The sequence below is a fragment of the Salminus brasiliensis genome, chromosome 19 (assembly GCF_030463535.1).
Source record: "Salminus brasiliensis chromosome 19, fSalBra1.hap2, whole genome shotgun sequence".
NCBI classification, from domain to species: domain Eukaryota; kingdom Metazoa; phylum Chordata; class Actinopteri; order Characiformes; family Bryconidae; genus Salminus; species Salminus brasiliensis.
Genome location: NC_132896.1, coordinates 24,559,341 through 24,570,246, shown reverse-complemented (window position 1 = coordinate 24,570,246; position 10,906 = coordinate 24,559,341). Strand labels below are relative to the sequence as shown.

The window sequence follows — 10,906 nt, the reverse complement described above, 5'->3', positions numbered from 1 at the left end:
CTCTCCTATTGGCGCCTCGCAGTTTGTGCCCAATGAGCAAGTCTCTGAAAAGGGAGGCTTGACTAGCAACGGAGGTGTACGGGACGCGAAACCTGGAGACTAATCCGGAGAGAAATGTGAAACAAGGGTCCTGTCCAGACGGCAGCTTTGGGGGCGCATTTAAAGTGCTGAAGGTCCTAGTCACGAATGAAGCGAAGTTCTCGTCATGCAGAGTGGAAGTGAAGACGGAGACGGAGCTGCTGCTGCTGCTTCAGCCTGTCCGAGGATGCAGGGCCTGAGCACCAGGGCGCACGCTTTCTCCGTGGAGGCTCTGGTGGGGAAGAGCTGCAAGAGGATGAAGATGGAAAACGTGAAGGAGGAGAAGCTGCAGACGATCCCTACCACTGACAGAGACTCGGACACTAGTGTTGGAGGAAGAGAAAAGCCCGGTGAGTTAACTTGTTAATGGCAATGCCATTTTAGTTGAACATGCAGAGTGTGTACTATCTATCCATCTATCTGTCTCTCAGCATGTCTATCTGGTCTGTCTGGTTGTTCGCATATCAGCTAACTGAAAGTGTTTCATTTGAAGCTTCTGTATCAGTGCATCGTTGTAAATGTTCAGGTTTTTTAATACGTTCAGTATTCAGAATGAGTGAGAGCGTGAATCCACAGCACAGCGTGTACTCTAAACCACTGACTGATCGTGACCATTATGTCATCATTGACCTGCTGGAAATGTTAACAGCTTGTGAAAGTGAGAGTCCGGTAAGTGTCGCAGAGGAACCAGGTGATTCCGAGCCGCAGGTTCGAGTGGATCTACAGGGTTCTGACCTTTGGAAGAGGTTTCACGAGATCGGCACCGAGATGATCATCACCAAAGCAGGAAGGTGGGGGGCTCGCTCTGTGTTTTAATAATATAAATAGCTTATATAGGCATCATACAGTACCACTGGGCAACACGAGGTCACTGATCTTTTAAAGGACACAGATAAAGCTCTAAGAGTGTGTAAACGTGCTTGATATTAATATGATGATTTAGACTTATTGGTAATAACTCTACCCCAGGTCAAGTCGGGTTTGAGTCTTAGCTGGTGGGATACCAATGTTCTTCGTTTTTGTTGTTGAAATTTGAACACAATTAAGTTGCTAATATTGCTTACACTAAAACAACAGAACCGTTTTATATATATCTTTTTATTTTTTACAACGTAAAACAATATATTAATAGCCTGCATAGCCATCGTTAGAGTTACTGGTCCTACATTAAAGGTTGACATTGTAACGTTTTGCTTGCTATTGCCCTCAAATAAAGGAAAACGAACTAAATATAAATAGTTTAGCGCATTACTGTTCATATTTGAACTTCGCTGGGTGTATATCTCGATGTCACGCATAAATCTCGTATCTCCAAAATACAAACTTTACAGAAGAAAGAAAAAAAATAACTGTCGATGGAAACATATACTTTCAATGCAAAACTATTTTATTCCAAGTCATTTTGGAGCAATTCTATTGGTAAATATATCATGGACGACAAAATATAAAGCACCACTGTCAGATTCACATTAATCCAAAAAGTGAAAAACTACCAAAGTGGAGACAAACGATTTTTGATTTTGAGCAAAAGTGTTTCAAATTGATAAAATCATGTAGCTAGAGGCGATTTTTTTTTTTTTTTTTTGGGCTACACATGTGTACTACTTCTTAACATAACACACAATCTAGATTCGATCGTAAATAACAAGTGTAAAAAAATACATTAAAAAGCAATTACAATAAAATCTACTTGTAGAGGCCCACACAGTATAATGCTACATACTACTATATCTTTATATCAATACAAGCTATACGTCCTGTGACATATTAAATATAGTTGATGGACATGAGGGCGTTAAATAAGTTTTATTTTAGGTACTTTCTCCAGCTTAATAAGACTCCATTTTTGTGACTCACCCCACAATTTATAATTTATATTCATATTTAGTTTCAATAGAGTTTAAACATGATGAAGATGATGTTTAATAGTTTAAGTGCAAAACCATTAAGGTGGATGTGAATTTTTCCATCAGGAGAATGTTTCCTTCCATCCGAGTGAAAGTGCGCAACCTGGACCCGATCAAGCAGTACTACGTCGCTATGGACATCATGCCTGTGGATTCAAAGAGATACAGGTGCGCCAATTTAAGCCTCAAACTTCTAATGTAGTCATTAAATGGAATTTGAATATCTATCTATCTATCTATCTATCTATCTGTTTGTATAGTCAACTAGATTGAGAGGGACAATTTAACATGTTTAATAATTCTTCTGTATGGGGGCATTATTGTAAATGTTTTGTTCAATATGTTCAATTATTACAAAATAACAATATAGGCATGAATAATACAGTACAGCTTGGCATCTACATTCTGACAAAAAAGTAAAACTACGGTTATAAAATAAAATCTGTAACTTCCGCATATGGAATTTCAAAGTGACTCAAGTTTTTTTAAACATTTACATATATGAATTAATCCATTTTTAAACGTTTTCTCTCGCAGCGAAAACGTTAAGGGAGTGAAAAAAAAACCCAGCGAAGTGCAATACGCACAGCGCTCAAGTATCCCAGTTTGATTTAGGTTATTATTATTATTATTATCATTATTATTATTATTATGAAGTTGTAGTAGTAGTAGTAACAACATTATTCTTAGTCTAAACATGCATAAATTTATTTAAATAATACGTTTTATAGGAATGATTGTAGGTAATAGTAATAACATTCATAATAATTAATTAATGTATAATAGTAGTCAACAAAATACTAAAGAGACTTGCGGAGTTAATGTTAGTGTTCTGTCCAACAGCGAAACAAAATCGAGTTTTAGCTGCAGTATTATTGTTGTTTTTTATATTGTAAAGTCTTCTGGTCCTGTAGGTACGTGTACCACAGCTCCCAGTGGATGGTCGCTGGAAACACTGACCACTCCTGTATCACCCCGCGCCTCTATATTCACCCGGATTCGCCCTGCTCCGGAGAGACATGGATGCGGCAGGTGATCAGCTTCGACCGAGTCAAATTAACCAACAACGAGATGGACGACAAAGGCCACGTAGGTTGCGTTGATTTGAGAATTCTTCTTCTCCTTCTTTATATTATTATTATTATTATTATTATTATTATTATCATCATCATCATCATTATTATTATTATTATTATTATTATTATTATTATTATCATTATTATTATTATTATTATTATCTGGTCTTATAAAGACGCTCTTTTCCGAACCCTAGATAATCCTGCAGTCTATGCACAAGTACAAGCCGCGCGTGCACGTGATCTTGCGCGAGCACGGGCCAGAACCGGCGCAGCTGACCTCGCTGCCCGCGCGCGGCGTGCACACTTTCTCTTTTCCCGAGACGCAGTTCACCACAGTGACGGCCTACCAAAACCAGCAGGTAAAGACATCCCTGTCATCACACGTCTAATGGAACTTAAAGCAAGCAATGTTTAGCTCAATTCGCTCTGATTCCAAACCCTGAAATTCTGTCGCGATATCTCAGGTATTCATTACGATGCATTCGCCGTGCGCGTTCTCCATATTCCTGTTAAAGCATCTCAGCTGCTGAATTGAAGCCACGACTGCATGAGTGTATCACTGGGTTTGCCAGTATGAGTCCTCCCTTCCATTCCATTTCCATTGCGTTTTACATTCCATGGCCATTATAGGTCCTGCTCCACAGACGTCTCTACCAACGCGCTTTCATTTCAAGCATATCAGATTCATATGAACACATATCTCGCTGTTTTCACCCCAACCCGCGTGTATAAATCACGCTGTTTAGCTCCTAGAGAGCAGCAGACTTGAACGTGTGCGGTACGACTGGGAGTACACTGGGGTGAAGTGGAAAAGGTTCCTGAAAGGCTTCACTATTTACACACGTTGTTCCAGAAACTGGAAGCCACAGCGTGGGCAGCCAGCTCTTGTCACCAGGGTCCACTTTTATTGGGAAGGATTATTTTGTTATTTGAATTTTAGACTGCTTTCAACTGGGGAGGCTTGTGGGCTCTACTTAGTTGCAGGCAATATTTAAAATAAATGTCTTACAAGTCCCCTGTTATCAGTGCGTTTTGTTTGACATGGCCCTTCGCCCTGTGTGGTGCAGCGAATTATATGCCCACTGGTGGGCAGGGCCAACCAAGTACCCTGTTCAATAAAAACTGAGGTCATTCATATGCTTACGTGCCGATAGTGTTTTATTTTCTCCCTCTTGTCTTTAAGATAACAAAACTGAAGATTGACAGAAACCCCTTCGCCAAAGGCTTTAGAGATCCAGGACGAAACAGGTAACAAAAAGTGGACGGGTAACATATCGGCTGTGTAAATTTTCCCTCAAACAGATGCAATGCCTGTAAATTTTTCTGGACGGTATTTCACTTTACATCCAGCGGAGAGGAAGTATGCAATAAATCACTTGACAGGTCCATGGTGTCAAGAACATCAATGCACTGCACATTTACTAATGGATGACTTATTGCCATCGATGCCTATCTGTTCCAATTCTCCACTCTTCGGATTCCCATAGGGGTGTCCTAGATGGGATTCTGGAGTCTTACCCCTGGCGAAGTCCATTCAGCCTTGATTTGAAGCCATTTACTCTGGAGCTGCAAGGTACAGAGCAACAAATCATTCAAATAAAAAAAAAATCACTGTTACAGTTTGAAGCGCTATTACTATTCTTATTATTCAGCACTGATGGATCAACTATTTTGTCAGACAATGTACAAATGCATGACAGAAGCAAAATGTTGCAGCAAATGTTTTTTTTTTATAAAATATAGTTATTCAATTCTTACAAACTTACATGAACATGTTATTCTGGTAAATATTATAAAATAAAATGAATTTTTATTATTATTAAATGAATTAAAGTACAATATAACCAAAGCCTTTGTACATTACAAACCATAGCATGTGTCCAGTCTTTTTATACAGACTTAGTTCCTGCACTGGTAAAGGAGCTTGTGATTTCCCATCTAAACTGCATGTTAAATTTTGCATGTTAAACACTTTAAGATGGTACTTAGTCTAGATACTTGATATTTCTGACCATTATACTCACACAGTTTTACTATATTCATTAAAGGCGGGGGGTCTTCGGCAAGCTGTGGTGCCATCTCTCCTCTCAAAAGCCTTTTGCCATTCTCCGGTTCCTCCACCTCCCACCCCTTCACGCTCTCCAGCCCTGACAGCACTCTCCACAACCTCAGCGTCCCAATCTGCTACAAAGTGGCCCCTTCAAACCATCCCTTCACAAGCAGAGCCTACTGCAGCCTCGGACCAGACAGACTCAGAGGTTACCCAACATTGCGACCTTTGACAGACTTCCCTCTGCTGTCCCCTCTCCATGGAAAAAAAGCGGCCAGCTGTCGGGGTCAGTGCCTACAGGCTCCATCGGCCATTGGGCCCTGCTTGCTCTCCATCCAGAGCCTTCAGGCCGGCCGCACCTCTGGAGCTCATCAGGCCCAACAGACCACCCTGGCATCTTCTCTTGCGCCACCTTGTGGACTGTACAGCTACAGCTTACCCATCAGCCCGCACTTTTCCACTCTCACCCACCCCTCAAAACCAGCTGACAGCATGACTCTGTCACCCTCTGAAAGTCTTGTGCACCAGTCGGCCTGGAATTCTACCATTAACCACTGCCTCTGACCTCGTCTGATGCTGGAATGCGGGAACTGCACCCTAGATAGGGTGAACAGGTCCATGTTTAAAATACATTGCTGCTGTTCCCCCCGTCATCCCCTGTTTTGAGTCAATGCAAAATGTGCAGGATGCTCGTGGAGACTGGTGGAGTACAAAAGAGTTTACACCTAATGCTGGAAAACAATATTTTTTTTCAAAGGACAGAATGCTTGTTTATACTAAAATGGTACAAAGAAATGGACATAACAGGGACTTCAGGTGCCATTTTTATTATCTTCCTATTCACTGAACCAATATTAAGTATTATGATTATGGAATATTTTTCTAGCTACCTGTTGTTATACTAAGTTGACTGGACAACTTTTCCATTTTTGAAAAGTATGTATTAAAGTATACTATGTATATGTCAGTTTAGTCGAACCTATCCCCTCTTACATCATTTGTGTTCAGTTTCAGTTGCTAATGTGAGATAAAGAATAAGCTTTCCGTCTTCATTCAGCCTCTTCCACCATTCGGTTTCTCACTAAAAGTGTTTTGGAGAGCAGCCTTTGAAACTACTGATGGTAAATTTGTGTGAAACCTACTTATGGAACAAATGTTGCATGCAGACTATATGAGCACTAGTCTAGGTTTCCAAATTCAAAAGTTGAGATATCAAACATGACCTTTTCCAGTTTAAGGTCTACCTTTCTGTCTGGCACGTGTTTTAGGAACTTCACACACAGGCCTGAGTTCTCATCCCAAACCCAAACACAGCTGACACCAAGTAAACCTCTGCAAACGAGCAAGCATTCGTGTGGTACACCTCATTTGTATTCTCAAGGAAAGTCTGTCTTGTATGCATGGAGCTCTCCTTTCCTATTTACCACTGCAGCTTGGAAGAACCTGGGCTCTCTTCCACAACTAGCTTCTCCGTTTTTCAAGGCTCACTGAGAAGGATTAGCCAAAGCTGTGGAAATGGCCTGTTTTCCCAGTTAATGTAAAAAAGAAAACTGTAATCTTGTCAGGGTTGCTCCAGGAAAGAATTAATTACATTTAATCAACTTTCTGTATCTCATTTCTTTTGCAAAATCATCATATCAAATACAATATGTGTTATTTCTCGCCACAAATTTTAATTTGCACTTTTAATTAAAAAACATTCTTGCGTGATCATGTGTAAACACTTTGCACCTGTTAATCAGTTTAGCCTTAACCTAAACAAGACTAATAGCATTGGATTAAACCAAACCACGCCTCCCTGTCAGTCAGAGCACTTGGGCTTCAAATCACCAACCGTCTATTTCATCCCACAAGCACTAACAAATTGGGTGGAAAAGCCTGGTTTCCATTAGGACTTCCTGATGCTGCCGCAGATCATCCGGAGTACTGATGCGTTGAATGGTTGAATGAAAGGAAGTTTTCACCTGACTGCAATCTGTTTTTTTCATCCATACCTCCACTTGCACATATGGACGTTTGCCTGATGAAACATCCGCAAAACTTATATATAACTTTTGTACATGAATATAAACAATTTTATGATGGTTGATGAAGACATAGCTCCAACAGAAACAATATTATGTAACACACAGGTTTGTCCCACAAAATGGCCACATTTTCAGCCTGTTTTAAAGTGGAACAATTCATGTGTGCAATTATAAAAGCATAACCATAATTGTAGAAGGATATGAAGCCACCAGGAATTCTCCAAAAAGGGGGACCAAGTCGAGACTTCTTCTCTGGCAATCTCATAGGAAAATGTTGCATTGAATTTTCACACACTGCATTTAACAGAAAATAATGAGGTCATCTCCTAGCTCCTTTTGAGAAACCCAGTTAAAGAAAATCCTGAATTATTATTTTTTTATTTTTAACTACATTTGGACAAATTTCACATTATGGTATAAAAGCCAGACTACTGGATATTTGGCAAGGAAAATGATTGACAACTTTGTGGGGGAGGGTGCCTGAAACTCAAGCTCGTCACTGATGAATATTATCTTAGACTAACGACTTGCACACTTGTACCAATTTCCAACCAACAAATAGATTGTAAACATCTATTTCCATGCTCACGATTGATAAGCTTCACTCTATGAAACAATTAGTTCAATTTGTCTCTTAATGGACTGGGACTGGTTGGTACAATTTCTTGCGGGAGCTGTGGAATCCCATGTGCTCTGTCTGTCTTGGTGTGCCTCTGGTACGATTACATGCCCCGCGGCTCTGTCAGGGTTTGGGTCCTATTAGGCTGCCTCATGTGAGGTTTATGTTGGACGGTATTTGCTCTGCAAACTCAATAAAAGAAGGTTATTTATCAGGTCAGCTTATGGGATGTGACTGAACGGTGTTGTAAAGTTTCAAGTGAAACCAGCTGCTGTTGAAATTGAATTACCTCCAGCCAATAATGTGAAAAGCAAGGGCAGTTTAACAGCTTATTAAGCGGTCCTCTTCTCCTCTATCAAACAGCAGGTCTGCTTTAGGCCACTGAGGCGTATTTAGCTCTTTAGCTGTAAACCACAACTGCCTGTATGTACACCCTACATTTCACCATTTCACTGTCCAGTCACTTAAAGGCATACTTGTAGGCACTTATACAAATGTCACAAACATTTTTCTCCTTCACACACTGAAATGTAAATCTTAGAAAGTCCTTTAGTAACGAGTCTCTGAATCAGTCTTGAGTACAGCGATTGTTCTGCCTAGTTTTCTCTGGTATGAGTCACAGAATGTGAATTACTATGTTGTGCATTACTAGCACTACTGTGTAACTGCCTACCTGCTGCCACTGAAGTAGAGGGGTCAGGTCTGGTGTCGGTCAGGCATGTGTTCAGCCTATGCACCATTTACTTGTTGGGGTCAGGCACAAGTGAAAGCAGTTTTCACACATGGCCTCCCAACCAGGCTCATGGCAGCCAGGCACTTGGGTTCTGTTTTTGTGGGCGACCTTCCCTTCTCACACTCTGATGTCATCCATCACTTGGACTCCTTTCCAGCGGTGTTAACAACCCCAACAGTGTTCACACATCCATGAGCAATCCAAACAAATCTGAGGAACAATAAAACAAATCCAGTCACTTCTGAGCTATCTGGAACCAATAGTTCCTTTTATGTTCCACACCTACAAAAAGATTTGTTAAATCCTAAAACATGGACAGTTCATGGCAGCTCCAGTTCTTTCTAGTATAGGTTAGAGGAGTGCTATTTATCAGTGGTCTTTCACTTCAACACGGCCTGATTACACATAAATCCCTTCCCCAGAAACTTTCTACAGCACACTCCCCTAATTACTCTCTGTGGTAAAGCAGCCCTCAGCTGTGCAAAGGGGAAGTGAACTGTGGAGAAACCTGTCAGCAAGTCTCAGGGACCTCATGCTGGATCAACAAAACACTTTCCACTTTGTGACCCCTGCTGTCCATCATCCTCGTTTGTAGTCTCGCCCCCATACAACTCCCTAATGCATGGTCTGATGTCTTCTCCAGAAATCAAGTTTCAGAAGTTCTGCATAGAGGAACTGGTGGTTACAGGTGAAGTCTGCACTTACGTAGTTGTGGACAAATGAACCCTATGCAGAATGAGAATGAGGGTTGTGTACTAAGACTCTGTAGCTGCTGAATGCCCTCAGAATACCTTGTTAATGCTCCATTTCTGGAATTAGGTTCATTAGAAATGATAGAATAAGTTCTTCGGTCTCCGTGACACCTCTCCAAAATCAAAGTGCCTGCTAAGAGAGCTAGAGGAAAGGGGTGAAATCAACTGTCATATTCAAGAGACAACAGCTCGCTCATCATCTTTTGAGGATCTTTCTTACACAAAGCCCTGCCTGGGTTGGAAAAGATGCCCACTGTCCTCATCTCTCCCTTTTTAGACTTCTGGAGTTCAAGCTATTATAGAAATAGTGAGCCCAGTCAGTGATATGCGGTGCTTTTCAATGGTTTTGAAGTGATCAGATAATAACCCATACTCTGACATGTCCACCTTCCCAGGATTGATGGTGCTTGGCTTTGCCTGCTTCCTGTCTGTGACAGGTTATCTTTTCTTTCCACCCCACCCCCCACAACCACACAGCCCCTTAGTGCCAGTGCATGGGATGCTCCAGTCCGAGGTATCAGGTGGCAAAGGCAAGCAGGTGATTTAGAGCCACCCCATGCCCACTCCCTGCAAAGCCTGCTTTCAAGTGCAGCTTTAAGGTCAGTGCAGTAGGACAGTCCCAGATGCTGCTGTCAGTCCCAGGCCTGACCTGCAGGATGTGGCCGGTGGGCCCGGATCCCCTGGCCCCTTGTGCTGGTAATTGATTTCAGGGCGAATGCCCGACTCCCCGGCACACTCACACCCTGCCTGTCGGCTGCTTAGGGTCTACTGCTCGGCCTGTGGTGTGCTGTCAACGGTAATTCAATTAGAGACGCAGGAGTGTGACTAACTGCAGGCCGTCAAGCACTTTTCCATATGTGCACATTTTTCCTCCCTCTCCCCTTTCTCCAGCTCCAGGCTGACTGCTAATCTTCATCATCACATACACACATGTGGTAATGTCCGTACACACAAGGAGTGTGCTTGGCATTGTCTTTCATACTACATAGGGTCTCAGGAAACAGTGGTGCCGTAAGATGTGCTAATGCTTTTATCTTATACTGCAAAGGCAGGCGTTTTATTTAGTCATTGCCTTAGTTGACCTAATAGTTTCTCTGCTGAACACAGCCAAGTTCAGTAGCCAGCCATCCTGTCACCAACTGAGCAGAAGAAGATACCTTATTAACCTTTTGACTTTGACCTCCCAGTCCCATAAAACACAGTGGCCTGTCATGGCCCTGTGGACAGTAAAGTGTGTTATGACAACCCTGCACGTCCTTCTTCAGCAGTCAATCAGCCTGACCATCAGTGCAAGAGGGCATCGCAGTAAAACGTCTCACATTTGAAGTTGGGTCGGTGGGATAGGGTTTTCTTGTCCATACACTGAGGTACTGTAATAGATATTAGTGACATGGGGGGGAGACAGGCACTCAGTTACTAGGATGAAGTCTAGGGCTGTTTTAAGCTTAATGACCCATAGAGTTGGGAAGTGGGAATGATAGGGCCAGCTGCAGTGGCGAAAAGCAATAAAAACAAATTAAAAGCAGCGTTAACACATCTGTGAGGAAGCACCATGCATGGCGGCGGGGTCATCAACAGATGCCCTGTGTGTGCATGTGTGTAAAGGAAGCTGGGGAAAGCCCTTTGCTGAAGCGATTGGACACACATGCCCCACCAGAGCA

At 42.0% G+C, this 10,906-nt stretch overlaps 1 protein-coding gene across 1 annotated transcript; it reads left to right on the top strand.

Annotated features, from left to right (window-relative positions):
• Positions 1-205: 205 nt before the first annotated feature.
• On the top strand, positions 206-5,678 carry tbx22 (T-box transcription factor 22). The gene is made up of 8 exons (XM_072663894.1): positions 206-428; positions 728-869; positions 2,052-2,153; positions 2,900-3,074; positions 3,259-3,423; positions 4,248-4,312; positions 4,552-4,637; positions 5,113-5,678. Exons 1-8 carry the CDS (start codon positions 206-208, stop codon positions 5,676-5,678), a joined length of 1,524 nt encoding a protein of 507 aa, XP_072519995.1.
• Positions 5,679-10,906: the final 5,228 nt, after the last annotated feature.

Excerpts from the sequence above, each read along its gene's own strand:
- tbx22 (XM_072663894.1), top strand. The coding sequence starts at position 206 with ATGCAGAGTGGAAGTGAAGACGGAGACGGAGCTGCTGCTGCTGCTTCA. Across the intron at positions 3,424-4,247 it reads CGGCCTACCAAAACCAGCAG|ATAACAAAACTGAAGATTGA; the intron begins GTAAAGACATCC and ends CTTGTCTTTAAG. Across the intron at positions 4,638-5,112 it reads ATTTACTCTGGAGCTGCAAG|GCGGGGGGTCTTCGGCAAGC; the intron begins GTACAGAGCAAC and ends TATTCATTAAAG.